Source organism: Dysidea avara, chromosome 5 (genome assembly GCF_963678975.1).
Source record: "Dysidea avara chromosome 5, odDysAvar1.4, whole genome shotgun sequence".
In the NCBI taxonomy this organism is placed as follows: Eukaryota; Metazoa; Porifera; class Demospongiae; order Dictyoceratida; family Dysideidae; genus Dysidea; species Dysidea avara.
This window is the reverse complement of record NC_089276.1, coordinates 14,013,144-14,034,224: the sequence shown is the minus strand read 5'-3', so window position 1 is coordinate 14,034,224 and position 21,081 is coordinate 14,013,144. Positions and strand designations below refer to the sequence as shown.

The 21,081-nt window shown below is 35.2% G+C and overlaps 1 protein-coding gene across 1 annotated transcript in view; it reads left to right on the top strand.

Annotated features, from left to right (window-relative positions):
• LOC136256692 (uncharacterized) overlaps positions 1–17,758 on the top strand; it is a 34,288-nt gene extending 16,530 nt beyond the window's left edge. The window contains exons 11-23 of the mRNA XM_066049674.1: positions 2,394–2,435; positions 4,983–5,255; positions 7,172–7,249; positions 7,299–7,361; positions 9,220–9,498; positions 12,817–12,900; positions 12,973–13,044; positions 13,091–13,369; positions 14,609–14,677; positions 14,728–14,799; positions 14,852–15,121; positions 16,894–17,097; positions 17,442–17,758. Of these exons, the coding sequence (XP_065905746.1) occupies positions 2,394–2,435; positions 4,983–5,255; positions 7,172–7,249; positions 7,299–7,361; positions 9,220–9,498; positions 12,817–12,900; positions 12,973–13,044; positions 13,091–13,369; positions 14,609–14,677; positions 14,728–14,799; positions 14,852–15,121; positions 16,894–17,097; positions 17,442–17,665 (2,009 nt within the window). The 3' untranslated portion in view covers positions 17,666–17,758. The remainder of the gene's footprint in view (positions 1–2,393; positions 2,436–4,982; positions 5,256–7,171; positions 7,250–7,298; positions 7,362–9,219; positions 9,499–12,816; positions 12,901–12,972; positions 13,045–13,090; positions 13,370–14,608; positions 14,678–14,727; positions 14,800–14,851; positions 15,122–16,893; positions 17,098–17,441) is intronic.
• The last annotated feature ends 3,323 nt before the right edge of the window (positions 17,759–21,081 follow it).

Sequence of the window (21,081 nt, the reverse complement as noted above, 5' to 3'; positions counted from 1 at the left end):
TGTAGCTGTTATTGTAAATATCATTTACGTGTGTACATATATATGTAATAGTTATACCACAGCTGCGAGGGATTTTGCTGATATATACACCTGAAAGCCCAAGGGCCATAGACCCGAGGGCTAAGGGTGTATACGTATATTAGCAATCCCTGATGCAGTCATGGTATAAGATCACTCTAGGCACACTCACCTGATAGGTGAAAGAACTAAAGAGCATTCACCCTTTCTTTTATACATCATGCAGTGTCTGATAATTGATAGTGGTTTTAATAGTGGGGCTAATAGCTCTCAGAACGTCATTTATTTGTCATTATGCTTTACGAAAAATTGCAATTGTGGGATCTCGTTTTACCTTAATTAAGCCTACCAACTTTGCTATTGGGACAGTAATTAAGTTAAATATAAGTAATATACGTAGTACTGCAATACTAGAAGTTACTCACCCAGTTGTCATCTGTGTGTTGTTCCGTGATCTGCTCAAGACACGTGGTGGTAGAATTGTGATCAAAATTTGGAAAATCAGCCTATCACATTTTACAATTCAAATATTTATGATTAAAATAAGCCAATCAGCTTTACAGTGATTAGAATACCTTGAATTACAACAAACTCTATGAAATATTTTATCAGGTGCATAAGGGCTTTAGTGGTGACACATAAGTGTGGATTTCTATGTATTTCAAGTGTGACATTGAGACTGGTTTTCCAAAATCAGGTCACAAATATGCATCCACGCATTGCATATTTGTGACCTGATTTAAATACACAATAGCCAAATGCACAATAGTCTTACTGTTAGCTTACTTTCTGGACAAGTCACTCATCCTTTGGGCCGATGCACTAGTGCCACAAGTTGTAGTGCTGACACTGTCAACTCGAAGTCAAAGAGTGGATCTTGATACCAACAGCCACAGTTTGCTACTTTCTTTCACACTTTCTGTACTCGCTTCGCTCAGAGAAAGTTTCTAAACTACTTAGAACAAGCTGACACACCGCTTCGGTATAGCTACACCATACTACAATGATAGTGTGGCACTGACACTGTTAATAAACTCGAAGGGTATCTCTCAATGCTAGCAGCCGTTTTGCCACTTGCTATAGTTTACTTTCTGGACTAGTCAAGCGTCATTGGCACTCATACAGGCATAGTATAGCTACTATGGTGTGGCGCTGACACCTGGAAGGGTAAATCTCGATGCTAGTACCCACAGTGCCACTTTCTCTTGATCTTTCTTTGCCTGCTTCACTCAGAGAAATTTTCTGAACTACTTAGAACGAGCCAACGTCGGTTTCTACACTATTTAGCACCCCTCTGACGATGTGGGCTTGGCTACCCACAACTAATTACCTTGGCCTGCTGCCTCAATTAATTTGTGGGTAGCACTCACCCACATTGTCATCGGGTTGCTAAATCGTGTAGAAACTTGTCGGCTTGGTCTAACTATAACTTAGAATATAGTTTAGTTACTGTCAAATAATCTAAACTTAACAGCTACACTGAACCTTGCCTAACGTGTAAACTAAAACCCAAAATAAAATGCTTCATGTTGCTCAATAAAACGAGTCAAAGCGTTTTGTATCTTTGAACCGGTTGGACATGAAAGCCATGGGCTAACCATATTCCCATGATATTGCATGGGAAATATGCGAGCTTAATCCCGAGCGGTACCTTTGAACAATATCATGGGAACACAGTTTGCTCATGCCTTTGATGCCCAACTAGTGCAAAGATATGGAATGCTTTGACCCATTTTATTGAGCGACATGGAGCATTTTATTGTGGGTTTTTGTTTACACATTAGGCAAGGCTCAGTGTAGTTGTTAAGTTTAGATTATTTGAACTATATTCTAAGACTAATGATCTATAAAATAATTGCTTGGGTGATGCGTGGATGCATATTTCTACTCACTGTGTGGGGGGTATGTCAGCCATTGAGCAGACCACGAAACAAGAAGAATATGACAATTGTGAGTAGCGTATAGTCCTAAGTACTTAATGCACGTATTAATTTACTTACTGCCACAATATTGCAGGTTTAATGTAGTATTAAAAAACCATAGATCCTTTACACCCCAAAACCAATCCCACAATCAAAAGTTCCTGGTGTGTGTTGAAACATAACAATGTAGGAATAACGTTCTGAGAACTATTTGCCCACGCTATTGAAACTACAATCGATCATCAGATGCTAGTGTATAAAACAAATGGGGTTAGTGCTCCGTAATTCTTACACCTATCAGGTGAGTGTGATATATATCACTGCATTGGGATTTTGCTGATATAGTACACCCTTACCCCGACGGCCGCAAAATCCCTTGCAGCCATATTACATATTCATGCATGTATTACTTTAATAATTGTTATACGTAGTGTACTTATATTTACTCACCAGATAAAGAAATAATGATCCCTGAGATATTAAGTGTCAGTGAAGGTTGGTTCATCCATGTAAACTGCATGAATTTTGATAATGTGTTCGTGTGCTTGTATGCTAATAATGTACTGGCATCTTTGCAGAAGAACATTTGTAGTTATTGATATACATAACAGTAGAAGTGTTTGAGCTGGTATATATTATGGGGGTGTCACATAACAGCTATATATTCACAGTGTTAATATATTTAACAGCAATTGCAGTAAGTATACTTAAGTTAACAATTTTTGTAATAAAGGCTATTGTATAGGTCTATATGCAAGAGCTCGTAATAATATTATGGATGCTTGGGTAGTCTATGTTTCGTTTCAGATAATATGGGTTAGCACTAAGCAGCAGATGGGGTAAATGTATGTCTAGACCAAATCAGCCAATGAAAAAGATTTTTAATGCCATTAGCATCATTGCAGCCATTTCTTGGTACACTTAATTCACAACTTTTTCTGCCCACTGTGTGTCTAGATACAATAATAAACAATTAGGCAATTAAATTGTAACAGGTATGTATATACTGTGCTTTGTTAAAGCCCTTTTTATTTGTATATGTATGATGGTGAAATCCGAATGAATCCCAAATACAACTGCTGCAATGTTCTTTACACATACTAGAAGCTCATAGCAAATTGTGGTCTCCTAAAAGCTTTGGTGTACAGCTATTAATGCCAAATTAGCATCAACAGCAAATACTGAATCAATATAATTATGGTTTGTGATGACCACTATCATGCATAAACAACAAAACAAGCAACAGTGCTTATGATAAGAATTCTTAAGTCCCAGGACAAATTTTCAGAAAAACGTGCAGTTGGTCGGACAAACATAATTGGATAGACACACCATTTTACTGTATAGACACAAATGCACTGCAATTTGCCAGTTGTGGTGCCAAGTAGCCTGAGTGCTGTTTGTCACAGCCACAATACTGTGGTATAGCTGCTTTTATACAAGAATTGATGTATCTTTGGTCCCTCCCTTGGGCTGCAAGAATGTAGCATCTCCTTACACGTATATAACGATTTGACCATTTCCATTTTCTGTTTCCAGTTTCCATTCCAATTGCCCACAATAACTACCAGATGGTTACTAGTAAAAACCTCATTTAGTGGTCACCTCTTAACGACCACCTTTTACAAAGGCCACCTCTGTACAAAGACCACTTCTGTACAATGACCACATTGTAATTAGGATCTAAAGATAGCTACTATCCAAACTACATTATGCATTTTAAAATTTTGGTTACATAAGGTGGTAAATGCACGCCTGCATAATTACTGCGATTACAGCCATGAAAAAACAGCATAAGAAGTTGAAAATGGTGATGACTCCATCATTTCCAAAGAGCTACACTCGAACTAACAGTGATAACGATGGGTGTGTGATGAAGTGGGAGCCGCTCCCCAGTGTTTGTCCCACTGTCAGATTGAATGCATCATAGAACTGTTCTAGTCTGTCCATATAACCATTCTCATCAAGTTCCCACTTGCTATAGCTATCAAAGAAAAATGAGGTCTCATAAGGTGGTGATGACCTTAACAGCTTAGCCTTTTTTAGCTGACCTAGCTGTTTGATAAAGTCATGAAATAGATGTTTGGAACATGGCTATGTGAAGAAGTGCATGGTCTTTGTAAAGAGGGTGGTCTTTATAAAATGTGGTGGTCTTATTAATAAGGTGATTAAGTATGCCTTAGCCATCTTTGAGATCTAATTACAATGTGGTCTTTGTACAGAGGTGGTTTGTGGCCACTAAGTGAGGGTTGTACTCTAGGATACATTTTATGATGATTTGATTATTTCCGTTTTTCTGTTTCTGCATTTCCGCTGTTTCCAATTACCTTAATAGAATGCACAGCTCAGACAGTACTTTATATTTTAAAAAGGACATACGTTCCTGCCAAATCCAATTATGCATGGCCGGAAATTAGCAACTTGTACATTGTTTGCTATCATCAGTGTTGGGCAAGTTACTTTTTAAAAGTAACTAATTACATATTACATATTACTTGCAACTGAACTATTTAGTTACAGTTACATATTACCCATAAAATAAAGTAACTATGATAATATTACATATTATATTACTTTGTGTCCACAGCTTCTTACTTATAACCAAGATTTGCACATTGTCCAACAACGCGATCATGTCACGTGATAAGGTGGTAATTTCACGCGTGACAGCTTAAGGCTGGTGAATAGCTTCATTCAGTAGGCTTCATTACTTCGTTGTGGCTAGGCATTACTCAGTGGATTACCAACGAGATTAGTAACTTCGTTACTTGTAGTAATAATGTGACGTAATATTAGATTCATTGCAGTAACTATATTACTTAGGTAATGCGTTACATTTGTAAGTGAAGTAACTTGAGTTATATTACCTGTTTTTATAGCGTATTTGTTATATTACTTAGTTACCACAAAAGTAATATCATTATTTAATGCGTTACTCCCAACAATGGTTATCATAAACCCTAATGCAATGAGTTATGTTTTTTGTATATATCATCCAGTACCTCTTCATATGTATGCATCAATTGTTACTGTTGATACTAGATTTTAGCCAGCTGAAAGCACAATTCCACAACATTTTACAACTGATGTCTGATGATTATGAACAAAGTGTTGGGAAATTACAGAGCCACATCAGTGATGATCAGATTTGTGATATTCTTTGTAGTAGCAACTGCAGAATTGCAAACAATAAGATACTGAACTGTTTGATTGGAAAGTTGAGCAATAAAGAAGATTTGTTGGACTTGTGTGATCAACTAGAGAAGATCACTACCTCACATGATCTAATGGTTATAATTAAAGATATGAAATCTGGTATGTGTGTGCATTAACTACTTTTAAACCTGCTAGGCATACACTCTATGCAGGTCACAAAATAGCTGTGGATGTGCACCTGATTTCCTGAATTTTTTCCGTAAAAATGTGTGTTTGTGTGTGTAAGTCTGCATCAATTATGCCAGCAAAATTTGGAATATAATACATTTACAAAAGCCTTGAGCATAAATAATTAGAGTTGTACCGATAATCAGATTGGTAATCGGTAGAAGCTGATAATTAGCTGTTTTAACCTTAATCGGAAATCGGTTGTAATGGGCTGTGGCCAGCAGATTATTAGTCTATTAAGCATCAGCAGCTGCAGTACCACTGGAGGGCTGGAAAGGCTCTGGTATGTACTTAGGTAATATGTTTATGTTTTGTGGTAACCGCAAGGATAAACAGTGATGGTTCAGGCTCTAGCCCACTTGTCTGACTAGCAACTTTGAGTGTACAGTCTCACAGCATTGGCTTTACTAGCTCTACTTTTAGTGGAGTATGTACAGGTATAACTTGTAGAGACCTACAATCGGGTATCGGTTAACTATCGGTAAAACATGGTAAAAAGATATCGGATATCGGCTTTCCCTAAAAAGTAGGAATTGGTACAACGCTATAAATGTGACTGGATTTGACAAAACCACACATCTAATTCTTTGACTTTGACCAACTGTAATATGACCTGCCAGTATGCTATTGACCTAAAAGTTTCACACAATGTTTCCATCACATTACAAAATTACAGGCCAAAATATGAAACTACATTGCGTTGTGATGTGTGTATAAACCTGGTTTTGTCAAATTCAGTCACAAATAATGTAAGCATAATAGGTATGATTTTTGTACATTGGAGTAACTGCGAAATCTGCAAATTTTGCATGAAGCGGAATGGAATGCTCTAATTAAACACACACACATCGCACCACAATATCAGATTTATAGCCTTTAGTTAGGGAAAAGCAACTAAAGATCAAGGTGTGCTAATGGGTCATTATGCTAATACGTAGAATGTTCACAAGCACATACATGTATGATGCTCTAATAGAGGTATCCAGATGCAATTTCCAAAACATAGATAGGGCATAATGAGACATATTTGAGTATATTAGGAAAAGTTTTGGAGCAGTGCTCAAAAGCTTAGCAGGCGATTTCAAAAGCTCATGCCAGCCAGTATGTGAGAAATAAAAGGCTGACTAAGAATTTCTGTGCAAAGTAAGCTTGCGGTTTCAATCAAGTTAAAATACAGATGTGGTGACTCCTAACAGACTTGCTTTCCCAATGGACTATGTAGTTACATAATGACCTAAAAATAGTGGAGCTGGCCTCCCACTTTACCAGGAAAAGCATATCATTTCAAGTCGAAAGAGGTGTATCCCAAAGTATATGCATGAAAATAAAGAGTAGCTTTGTCAAGAGAATTAGCAGATGACAAACTATAAAACAGTCAAGAAGATAGTTCTTACGAGAAATGCCCATTATTCCCATAATTACCTTTGGCCAATAATATAAGCTTATTGCTGTATTTGACGATTTACATTGACATGTTCTTCTATTCTGTTGGCTGGTTGCTATATTAGAGTATTTCATTCATAAGTGTATTGTGTACAATTGTGTGATCATTCTATTGGAATTTTGTCCTACTGCTCTATATCAATCTTGACTAATGGAAATGTGTAAACTGTAATTTTTCTTACTGAGCTTTACAATAGCTTCAAAGTGCCAGCGTAATGCCCAATTCCCACTATTCTAAAATTGTGTTGGTATAACTTCCTCCTAATTGTGAGTACTGGATTGTGCGAGCACTATATTTTTGGCTACCATAAAAGAACTTCACTGCCATACTTTCATAATTTGCACACAACATAGTCAGGAGAATATTTGTGCATTGAACTTCATAATTATACTGTTACTTTCAGATGTTGAGCAATGTCTTCAATTTTCACATATGAGTGATAGCAATTCCTCATCATTGAGACATCAGCTTGCTAGCTCAGGTAATGTGAGGTGTCATAACAAGTTATTTGTGTATGGCTGTTATGATAGGTATAAGCAATGAAAAATTTCAATTAGCGTTTTCTAATACCTCCTTGGATCCTGACTCAAAAGGTCAGTAAATAGTCATTCTATTTATATCATGAACATGTTGTAACTGTGTATATACACAACACTTGAACATGTAGCAGGTCTTACTAACTACCACAAAGTGTATTATATGAGAATCCTTGTTAGGACAAAGTAAACATTATTAATCTTTGTAAATGCAGATGTTGAAATTGCTGAAATTGATTCCAAAATGACACATATTAATTTCCTGATTTAATAGACCGATCATTTAAAAGAATATTGGATATCATATACTAGTAAAATAATAGGGATGCGCCGATACCACCAAAAATGGCCGATACCAATAAAAATATCAGCATTGGTGCATCCCTATAAAATAGTACTGTATAATAGAGTTCATGAAGTTTTACCCCCAAAAAACATCATTTGAAAATCAGTCTCACCTTTCCTCCACAATGATTGCTGCCATCAAAAATTATTATAGATATACGTACGATATGTAATGAAAAACATACAAGATAGTCTTACAAACATCATACACCCTGTGTATAGTAAGAAAACCATTACAGAAGCACAGATATTGAATTGTAGGAAAATTTCCAAAAGCCAACTTTTGGGTCTGCATGCGCATCACTGCCTGACCACATTCATAGCTTTTGGAACATGCCTCAGTGTAATCAATCTGCATCACATCCGTATATATACAATATATCTGGATCTGACTGAGATTGCTATCTGGGGCAGTGGGTCATCCAGGTCAGTAGTAGTGACTGAGTTTCAATGCTAGTTGCAACCATAAAAATGACTGTGTGGACCTTGTAAGTTACCATAAATAGTGTATCCCTTCGTGCATGTCCTTCTTGTAACATATACTAAAATGAAAGCAAACTCAAGGCTTTGTCAAGAGAATTGTCGTAAGCAAAGTAAAGAATATAGCAAATACGAAAATAGTTCTGTGCATCGTTTTGTGGCTTAAGGGGTTTCATGCATCTTGCAATTCATTACTTTGTTTGTAGTTCAGTATTTGCTATTTTTCCTTTGCTAAGGAAGCAGAAATCGAATAAATTGCTGTATACAAACCAACAATATCATCATGCATAGCTTAAAAAACTAACTTAATGCTTACATCAGGGGATAGCAAATAATAACTACGTACATTGATGTCTGGTTTTTTACCACAGCATCAGCTTGTTTTCAAAACCCAGGGTGAAGTAATTTTTCCAATAAAGATTCTAATAGTGGTATGTGGAAACAAAAAAGCTATATATTAGTACTGAAACGAATAGCAATTATTACTATTCGAATAGTTGTGAACAAAGCAACCAAATATTCAATTATTCTTTAAGCTTATATACTTCTATTGAATAAGTACTGAAACCTTTTGTTAGGGAGCAAGGTAAAGCCTAAGAGAAATTTCTATCTTTTCTAAAATACAATTTTTACAGCATATATGTAGATACATCACTTCATTCATGAGGCTGGCTTTTCCATCTGAATACAGTGTACAAAGTACTAACAATTATTTGAATAGTGCTTATAAATGAATTGATTAGTGTCATACCGACTGAACAGTCAAATAACTGAATAATCGTTTCAGCACTACTACATAATATGTATTAAACCCATCCTACTCATTTTACAAAAATAATAGTTGTGATAGCTTGATCAGCAAATTGTATTTTAAGGTGGACTAAATTTATAAACACATAAAAGTATGTATAGAGTGCTTTCTCTACTGATACCTCTGAGCTGTATGTGATATACATGAGTATCTGCAGATTGAGCTGATATGAGCTTGTAAGTGATATTGTGTGAGGGGTTAATTTATGATTTAACACACTAATGCTGTTTTCATTTATAAACACCATTCACATGTTGTGTGTTTCTTCTACCAATACAGTTGTCCCCATTCTAAAGAGAAACTTTGTAGGATTGTGTCGTTGTCTTCCGAAAGATTACATGGTGACCCTTGAAAGAATGAAACATAAAGCATCAATAAGTGATGGAGTAGCACTGGAACTAGCTCAGCTGCCAACAGCTGAGGAAAGGAATGGAATGATTATTGCTATGATGTTAGGACCCCTAGATTCAGATGTTGAAGTACTGGGATTTTGTGACCTTCTAGAAGATGCAGTTGATAGTGATTCTTCAATGAAATTCATTCATAATTTACGAGCTGGTATGGATACTAGCTACTGTATAGTGTTTAAGTGGTCTTACTTGTTTGGTGCAGACACTTTTAAGCTTTTCAGTACCAGAGACTTAATTAGCATGGGTATACATTACCACCAAAAGTAAAATATTAAATTGATGCTTTGTGCAGTGTGTATGTTTGTTTCTATATCTGTCTACATTCACATTAACATTTATGTGGAAAGAAAGTTTTATGTTAAAAGCAACCACACTATAGGCCCTATATTTTATATAGTGGTCTCACATGCCTTAGGCATAAAAGGTCTATACATTTAAAAACCTTCCGAGATTGTTTGTACATATAATTACTTGTGGCTATCTAAATAATTAAATCATTACAAGCCACAAATGGGGCGATTTATATTTGTAAGTGCAATTAATGTAACTTGCTTTCTGCCCTAATGAAGAAGTTAGCAGACTTACAAAAATACAAAAACAACACAATTATTTAAAAGCTGAATCCCACAATTGTAAGTATACTAGCGTGTGAGCAATGTGATAATTAACATGTTGATAATGTTCCAAGAGTTGTTAGCCCATGATTTAAAGTCTTGTTCAGTCATCAGATGTGTATAAAATTAACAAGGCCTGCAGTTCATGAACTTTTGGTGTATATATCAGCAAAACCCTTGCAGCCATAGTATAACTATTTTGTAAAGCTAGCAAATAAACTAGGCAAAAATGCATATTTACAATTCCAGTCATACCAGTGCATCCTTAGCAAGATTCCACCCTTTTGGAGGGAAGCATTTATGTACACTCCAACCTTCATTGTGTATTTTGTCACATATATTTATGTATATGCATGCAATTTTTATGTTTAAAAGTATATAAAATATAGTCTTTTTTGCTCTCATAAAGTCCTTGCTTAGCTAGATACAGCACATTGGATGCATACAGAATATCTATTACCATGACCCACTGAGCAAAAACCTGTATAGCTTGCATAATTCTGTTTTTGAAAAAAAAACTGCATTTAAATACATTGGGTAAAAAACATGTACTATAAAAATAATTTACATGCGTTTTAATCACTTCAGTTAACAGTGAAGCAAGGCTCAAATAGAGATAACTAAGTTATGTACCAACAGATTCACTTGTTAATGGTGAGTAAGAATATCTTTGTTTTGTTTCAGTGCCATGAAGCAAATGTGAGTTATGGGCGTTTGTTTATGTTGCGGTAAAATATTACATAAACGTTGCCGTTTCTAAGTTTAAACAGCCTTTTTGCTTAAATGCATGGGTGTATGCAGGGCATAAACCATACCTTGCTGAATGTCCCAATTCATTGTGAAGGCAATGAGCCAAGTCCCATCTCCATAGCTTGTTTCTTTCATTATGATCCATTAAATGAGTGCCTGTAATTTTTTTCCATATAGTCACTGTGCAAATCAATTGTTTTGCACTCCCTGCTTCTATCACTATAACTCCACAACTATTCACCAGATAAGGCTGAAACTTTGACAGCCTATTGGTTTTTCCTTCTGGATAACAAAGAAGTTATAAAAAGAAGTTTGATAGAAATACAAACTAGTCGGGTTTTCGCTTAGCGGGTCACAAATGCTGCACCTTCAATAATAGCTATGCTTGAATGGTATGTACCACAATTGATCTTGAAAGTAAAGGTTAAACATTGTTTTCTAGCATTGAGTAGTCAGTAGTGGTCAAGTTTGAATAGTCGCCACATCAATTTTTTACATTAGGGTAATAAATGCCATGGCGTTTAAACACTACAGTCAATATAACAAAATAACTAAGCTGTAAAAAAAAGGTGCAGCCTTCAAAAGCAAAGCTTGAGTGAAAAAAGAAAGGTGGTGGCCAAGAAATGGATACAATATATAATGCTAATCAGTTGTAATAATGCACCCTTTCACCCAAGCCGCACCCTTTTTTACAGCTTAGCTTTTTTTTGCATGGATTTCACTTCTTATGTTTTAACCCTTAAACCCGCGTAATCCAGAAAACTGGATCTGATACGCATGCCTTAAACAAAGCGCTGTAACCTTTGAAGCGTACTACCTATGGCTACGCAATTTATGCCATTCAACTGGTGATATAACAAGGCTTAAGTTGGTACCTAGGGTTTTACCCTAGCGCTAAGCTGTGGGGCCAAAACATGCTGTGTTAACAACCTTTCGGTAAAGAAACACGTAAACCATTTACATACCTTTCTAAAATGATCCATAACTCGATAATGGTTGCCCCTATCGACTTGGAATCAACACCATTCTATTTGTGGCGAAATGTAGCATATGGGCATATACAGTAGAGTGCAAAGTATAGTTAACATTTTGTATTGTAATTACTATGTAATTACAGAAAGTAGTACCATTGTTATTTGCCTATAGCCTGTGCAATGTAGGTCTAATGTTTCAAACATTATTTTGAGTAGTTGAAGAAACATGTGATATTTAAAGTTCTGATAATTAACAGAATATCACAGACATTAAAATTTCTACACAAAGCAATTAGGGCAAGATTACAATTATAATTACGCAGTTATTACAATTACATTACATTAACTTTATTTTGCTCTCTACTGTATGACTCACATGATTACACCCATAATTGAAATTAAACTTGTGGCTAGAACATTCAATCGTGGAAACGTTATTCGCCGCTGTTCATCGCTTCATAACAAGTAAGCCTTTGTAGTTACAGTGTTCAATTAAACTTCTCCATGTACCCTAGTGAACAGACTTTCAATGAAGGGGTAGTTTTAGGCTGAAGAATGAAGTTATTCTATTTAATGTTGCCTGTATTGTGTAAACACGCATTCCCCAAAGTTCTATGTGGGTTTAAGGGTTAAATACCCCAAAGCCGGCTACAAACTGGCTTTGAGATTTGATTTTGCCCAATTTCTTCTTATCTCTACAGGCACAATGATGATTTTGGAAGACAGAAGTTACAATATAGTATTATGTTGTGGATTTTATATGACTAATATTTTACTCTTTATATATCCGTCATGTATTGGTTTTGGGCTTGTTTTTACCAAATTACTTCATCTACAGGCACAATGATGATTCTGGAAGACAAAAATTACAATAGCATTGTATTGTAGATGTTATTTGCAATGACCATGTGAACTTTTTTGAAGTACCCTAATAGAGAGAACATTTTTGAGGACTTCTAAAAGAACACACCTAAAATGTTATAGTATGTTCTAGAATGCTCATGTACAGCTAACCCACATGAACCATTAGCTCCAAATGGGTACAGGCCCACAGGTTGTACAGCTGCATGTAGTGAACAGTTCACAAAATAATTCATGTAATAATTATATTTTAATATTTCCATGCAGAGGTGATTGAGGTTTTGAGCACAAATGATGAACTACAAGGGCATAGTCAATCTTCAGGTCTGTCAGCAGATAATGAACCATCAGGTAATTTGCATGATGCCCATGTGACTATTATCAAACACTTTTATTCATGATCTGTATATTTATGACCTATAGGTGATCAGTGTACATCATTTTTTGATAGAAAAATTGCTCAGCAAATGGTGGCAATAAGCCCAAACAGCAAAGGTACAGTTTTGGACTAGTACTAGATTTAACTACTTTTATTACACAGCTCTCGCTGTGCTGCGAAATAACTTCACAAAGTTGTGTCACTGTTTACCAGACGATTATAAACAGACTATTAGTAGAATAAGAAGAACTGCAACTGTACAAGAAGGACTAGTGTACCAGTTGGCTTTGTTACCCACTGCTGAACTAGCTAATTGTACCATCCTTGCTGCGATGATCAGACCTTTAGGAAAAGAGATCTTCCTAGTAGGATTTTGTGATTCAGTAAAGAGACTAGTGGACAGTGCACAATCCATGGAATTCATTGAGAATTTAAAAAAAGGTACTATAATGCCTCAAATAGATGTCCTGGGAATTTGTTACTTTCAAGCAACTGTTCATCTCAGTTACTAAATGAGACTGGTGTTTGTACACAAGGCCAGCATTCGTGTATAGCATTAAAATCAACTTCATAATGCTGTGTTCTTGATGTCCCCCCTTTGTGTGTTTCACATATTCAAGTTGAAAAGAAAAAAAACAGTTTGGTTTTGTCATTTACTTATGGAAATGTACTGAATTGTGTGTATTAGATGTTGTTTTAATTCCTAGCTGGTGTTTATTTCTGTTGTAATGCTCTACATCCTAGTAACTAAACAAAACCACGCATGTTTATTGTGTTAATATGGGACCAGCTGTAATTTGAGGTGACACAACAATAGCGTACTCCAAATACAGAGGTTATAAACTGAGACCTACAGAATCCTCTACAATATAACTCTGTTGTTGCATATAATAATATACAGTACAGTATTACTAGTAGGCTTATACATACTATTATTCTTTTTGTTGATTCTTTTTTCACTTATTATTCTCATAATTATTCCTAAAATTTGTTCCAATCGTAACCAAGTTAGAGTTTTTCATAATTAGAATAGTAATAGACATGAAGTTGACTGCTCTATTAGAGTATCCTGATCTTTTAAGCTGGATTTATGCTTACAATATTTCAGAGGTGTATCCAAAAGATTTTGATTTTTGCATTACACTACAATCAAAACTTATAATTTTGCACTAATTATTAATATAATTCATCCAATTATATAGGAATTTTCCCTAATTCTTTTCACTACCTGTTATTCCCACAATTATTCTGGCATAATAGACGCATACTGTACTTATTAAATTTTGAATTTCATGAACATACCCATTATTGTATGTAGCAGTAACATGAATATTGGGAATTTTGTGTAGCACTCAAGATAGTCTTGTTTAGCATGCCTTACATCTGAGTGGAGCCATTTTAGTAACCACAACAATGCAAGTATCTTATCTTGATGATCACAGCCATGCTTGTCTTGCTACATCACTAGACATACAGTACAGCACATGTAGTATATATAATCTTTTGCCTCATATGCTTGTTATTTCATTTTTTGAATGAAGGTCATACACATACATGTGTTAATATACTTGTATAGTAACTTAGAATCAACAAACATGTCTGAATAAGTTAATTGATGGCATATGAGTTGAGTCACCACAGTAAGCTGTCTGTTAGAATTGGTTGACTGTTTAAATGTAGATGTGATTGCAGCTTTAACTAATCAGTCATCAGGTGATGAAGTCATCAGTCTTCGAACCTCAACCTCAGGTATAGTTACACAACAATTCTCTTACTTGTTTATACATGATCTGTTATAGGTGGTCAGTGTATATCATTCTTTGATCAAATAATTGCCCCGAACATGGTGGCACTAAATCCTAACAGTAAAGGTAACTATTTGAAGAATCCATTTATCCTTGTGTGTATATGAACACTATACAGTTCTTGCTGTGCTGAGAAAGAACTTCACACACTTGTGTCACTGTTTACCACAAAACTACAAGCAGACTATTAGCAAATTAAAAAGAACTAAAATTGTATCAGAGGACATGGTGTATCGGTTATCAAAGTTACCTAGTTTTGAACTGGCAAATTGCACCATACTTGCGGGACTGATTAGACATTTAAAACAGGAGGTTGACCTGTTAGAATTTTGTGATACAATTGAGGATTTGACTGAATCAAAAAGATTTATTGATCAGTTAAGAAATGGTAAGATTTGAAATTAAGTGGTGACAGTATCAGATATAAAAACAATTCTTGTATCCATACTAAGTCACTCACCTTATATGAGATGAATTTGTGCCAAAGAAGTTGTAATTCTTTTCTGTCATGCACACCTTGATTTGGCCATCATGATTGTGTAGCCATACAATTATGCTTGCCTCCTCTTGTCGGTACTCTGATAATTGTTTTCTTACTATAATACCTGGCTTTTTGACAGATCCTCCATGAAATTGGTAATCTGTAATCCTACCACAAACAATAATTTTAAACAAGACTACCGTACGCAAGGAAATTTTGACGTTAAAAAAATTTGACGAATTGGTTTAATTCTTCAAATTTAAATTCGTCAAATGTTTAAGCGCCCTTAAAAATACAGGTTTTGCCTACAATTTCTTGATTTTCATCAACATTTTATTTGTCAAATCTGCTGAAGTCTGAATTCGTCAAATTTTTCTTATGTCAAAATTTCCTTGTGTGTGATATGTACCTGGACACAGTTGACATAATCATATGAATACATTGTAAAAGTTTCAAGAAATACGGGATTTTTACTATTAATTTTGAATATTTTTCAGATCATAGCTGGTGGAAAGATATGAGAGGGGTTTGTGGTCAATGCTTGTGCAACAGATCAAAATACTCTAATAGAGCAGTCAACCATTTTAAAAACTAATGTTAATGTAAGCTGCTACTTAATTTCTTTTCAATAACAATAATTAGACAATAGAAACAGTCTATATTTTTCATGGGGACATTCCTCTAGACTCCCACATATTACCTCTGTGTCTGTTAGTTTCCCCTTTCTGAAGTGCCTTATTCCCCTTCAACCCACTCTTTGATTTTGCTCCACAACCTCGAGGGAGTGGTTAACAACTTGAAAACACCTGGTGAAATTGTTTGCATAGAGACCACTAACTAGATATATACATATCACTAGCTAAATGTATACAAATTTTAAAATTCAAGTTCTGTGTACAAGTTCATTATAATCGTGGTGATTTATTATGATCACCATGTATATTATAGGGATGGGAAACAATCAAGTTTTCCTGGCCTCACTGGCCAACTACAGTTAAAGGAATTAGTTAGAAATACAGTAAGACTGAATGCAGAAAGTCGTCACTGATAAAGATCCAATGTTAAACTTTGTCTATTATAGTTAATACTCGTATCAGCTCTTCGTATTGCCAGCTATTTTATTTTCATGGATGGACTTTATTATATGAAATTTTTGCTTGTTTTACTTGAGATGACAGACTTACCAAACAACCCCATTGTATAAAGCAGACTAGCTGTCTATATCAGTGCCAGTGGCGGATCCAGGAGGGGCACAGGGGCATGTGCTCCCCCCCCCTTCCCCTTCCTTAAAAAAATTGCTTACAAGATCGAGATACTCTAATAGAGCAGTCAATCACTCTAATAAAACAGTCACGGTGTTCATAAGGCAGTGTAGCTTAACTATGAAGCTGTGAATAAGGATCTGAATAAGGATCTTTATATACTTTATGGTATATATATTTGGTAAAGGACAGCCATTATTGCTGGGACCATTTTTTTTTTTTTTTGCCCTTCAACTTTTTCAGCAAAGTGCACCCCTAACTCTGGATCCGCCCCGCCCCTGAGTGCCCCTACAGACACAACATGCACACATGCCAAGTTCAAACAAGCAGACTATTAGTGCACAAATATGACCTCTTACCAAACTATTAGCCTTCATTTCTATTCTTAATAAATATGTGAATATTCTTTTCTCATAGAAATAATTGAAGCTCTTGAGCTAAGTGGTCCTACTGAAGCATCCATTGTAACAACCGTTAACATCATACAACCTAGGGCAATGATATCAGATGTCACCACTGATGTTACCTTCAACAGAACTCAACCAGTAACAAATGTACCAGTTGATGATGTGCCTGTAGTAACAGAAACAATGTGTACACAACCACCATCTTCTGATGAAGGTATACATGGAAGGGTATATAATACATATAGTACTACCATAATTCACTTTATTTCCATGATAAAAATTTTCGCGTAAAAAGTATTTTTGTATAATTTACATGAATGACTGCTCTATTAGAGTAGATTGATCTTATGAAAAAATTTTGTGTAAGAAATTTTTGTACAAGTTTTTGCAGATGAAATTGAAAAAATGGTAAATTACGGTACTATTTTTTGTTTTAAGAATTTAGCAGGTATTGTGTGCAATATGACTGCTTATTAGAGAGTTCAATTGTTTGCATTAACTTTGTTAACTTGAAATATGTCACTCTATAAAACTATTTATTTGCTTTACTTATTATAGAACTGTTGGGGGCATCACATTCTACTGATCCTTTGCTAACTACAATGGTCACTGCTACTACTACTACTGCTGCTGCTATCACTACTACTAGTACTACTGCTACTACTGCACCTGTATTTCCAGTGTCACCATCTGATGGGAATGTTACTGATTATCTATTACCAGAAGCATCTGACACAACTACACATGTAACAACTGATATCACCACTGACACACTACAGTGACACACACTGCTGTGGCATACAGATTTTGTAGCTCTGTTATTGCAATAATTTTTATGTACATATTATTGAGATATTATTAGCTATATGTATAGATATTATGAGTGACAGGTTACTACTTTGGCACATTGCACACGCATATTAGCTATAGACCATGTGCAATCTAGGGCATGGCACTCTAGTGCACACTATAAGACATCTTTTTTGAGGGGAAAATTAGGAAAAAGCATAATAGGCTGGAGTGCTATACCAGCATAATGCTGGCATATTACATGGATATTTCAAACTATGGAGCTTAATTCTATGAAAATAGACCAATACGCCTTAATAGAGCAGTCAGTGGAAACTGCAATAGGGCACTCAAATGCACATTGTACATGACTCTTTAGATCAGCAGAACAGTCATTTTATAGTAAAATAGTCTAAGAACATTCACTGATTAAAATTTTCCATGATAATTGTCACAAATGTTGCTAACTAATTCAGGCATAATAATAAGAAAAGAGCACAATGGGTGAAAATTTCTGAAAGTATATATTTTGGGAAAACCTGAGCATATTTGACTCAGGCCTAGAAAAAATAATTATATATTAGTATGTTATGTATCATTTAATTAATTTTTATCATCATCATTCATGTAAATCACATGCATATGTATGAAAATATGTTTACATACAATGAGTTAATTGTCTGAACCTACATGTAAAATGTGTACATTTAAATCAAATAATTATGGGAATACAAATGGTCTATATACATTCTGACCCCCAATATGTTGTCTGTAGCAAAAGTAGGTTCATGATAATTATTGCTTACTTTATTTAATTGCCCACATGTCTCTCTCTGCAGTGTTACTAAACAATATAATATGCAAGTGGGTTGCACTCCAGCAACCTCCGGTCCCTACTGTAATTGTTGTGAAAAAAAATTTTGTGTGAAAATATTTTCATATGATTTACATGAATGGCTGCTCTATTATAGTGTCTCAATCTTTTGCAAAACTTTTTGAGAAATTTTTGTATATAATACTTTTTGCATACAAAAATATTATTTTTACGATGAAAAATATGTGGATTACAGTATTGTACATGTAGCAGGTTTTATGTGCAAGGTCCATCAGACACAACAGATTAATATTTCAGCAAAAATTTCTGCAATTGCGCACAAAAAACAAGGAAGTTTATAAGTCAAAATGCACTCATACAAAAACAGTAAAACTTTGCAAATCATTGACAAGTTTCACTTTGCAAAATTCACACAAATTGGACCTTGTGCATAAACCCGCTATGCAGCTGCATAACTACTTTGGTATATATGTATTAGTAGTTCATTGATCTATTATAACATGTCTATTTTAGGTGGCCATGGTAAAATTGCCATGGTAAGTATTGGAAAAGTAAACCTACATACTTGTACTGTATTTCAAGCTTGCATTGTTCCTGAGCAGGAAAAATAGTGGCATAGTTACATCAATATCACTGCATGTAACTTTAGAACAGAGTAGGATATAAACTTTCCTAACTTATTCTTTAGGGCAAGAACTTCAATTTGACACTAATTGTATTAAAAAGTCACAAAGGTCATATCTGAGGTGGCTCCCTATTGGAAAACAAAACTCTTGTCACAGCTAGCTATTGCTACAGCTACACACCACCAAGTTTCATGTTTATCCAAACAGGCCTTTGTTTGCCAATGAGCTGTTATGAAGGAAAAGTGAGGTATACGTGTAGCTGATCATGAGGCTATTTGGGTAGGCACCAGCCTATTATGCTATGCTGCAGTGCTCAAAAATTTTGCCAAGTATGCTCATAATTATGCTCAAAATTTTTGCCACAGTTCCAATGTTTTGTTACTTTCTATGGATAATGATAAACCTTGGCATATTAACAACTACCTAAATGTAAAAGACTTGTTGTGCATTAAGAATTTGGCTACATTGTAAACTATAATAACAGTCGTGTCAGATAACTACTTAATGCTATATCAGTGGCATCGACTGTTCTATTATTGTAAGTCAACCTTTTTCTGTGGCATGCATTTTTGCTTACAGTCTGACAATTATTTTGCCTATTATGCTTGATGCTTTCAGGCACCTATTATGCTCAAAATTATGCCAGCATAATAGGCTGGTGCCTATTTTTGGGCACAAAAGCCCGATCCCTACTACAGTATACTTTAATTCCTCTGGCAGCAACTACAGCATGCATATATTTACTATTCAATTAAGCGCAATATCTATCTATTTTTGTCAAATTTCAAGCAGGAAGGCTGCATGGGCCTGCAAATATGCTCCCCACATATAGCTACAAATAAACAGAACCAAAACAAGGACAATACATGCACTGCAAGGACTACCGTAATTTGCTTTTTTTTCGTTGTAAAATAATTTTCGTATGCAAAAACCTGTACGAAAATTTCTTGCACAAAACTGGGGGATAGAAAACTGTTGATTAGAGTTGAGATAAAGCCTTTGTTCTGAAATAAGGCCGAGGTGTTACTTTAAGCAGGGTGTTTGGTGAATGCATTCAAGTTAGACACTCTCCACCTTATTATGAACTCTTGGTACAACTTCAAAGGAAAATGAAGAAAGCATACAGATGAATCAATAAAATCACTACAGTAAGGTGAATTACAGACTAGTGAGATCTTGGTTAATTAATGACAGTGGTTGGAGATTAAGTGTGGTAGCTTCTTGCTCTTGAATATGTTGCAAAGTGGAAGTATAAATCAAAATGCGATATCAATTTCATTATGAAAAATTTGTATACATAAATAATCTAGCATTACTATTTCATTTGTCCTCCACTTAAACATGCTACAACAGTACTAGTGTCAGTACATTGGCAGTGAGTCTACCTTGAAATCTCAACTCTAGAGTAGATCCAACACAGGACAGCCCGCACTGTAACAAATACATGTGATCCCATTGTAATTTCATGGACCAGCTGGACTGGGAATCACTTGAAAATAGATGAACAAATTTAACCTGTTTTGTTTGAAGTGAAGCATGTGAAATGTTACACTTAAGAAATCCTAGGATTCTTAGGTGGTATGTAATTAATGTAAGTGTTCCATTTCAGATCTGACTAGATACATTGAAATTACACACACATCCTGGTCCAAATCACGTTTGCCTGGTGGCTACGGGTATGGTTTCACATGCGGCTTATAATAGAGATTTGGCTGATCTTGGAGTTTTGACATTTAGCCTGATTCAAGGCTAGCAGTCAGACACATCCTTGAATTGTGCAACAGATAAAATCAGCTCACTATTGAATACGGCATTAGTCCACTGCACCAGCTGTTAATATATAAATAACTCCATGCATACACTTCAGTGATGTTTGCAGAATATACCCTCCTTGCGGTCTGCCAAAATATTTGCTCCTCACACACTGCACAAAATTCTTCAAGTTTTA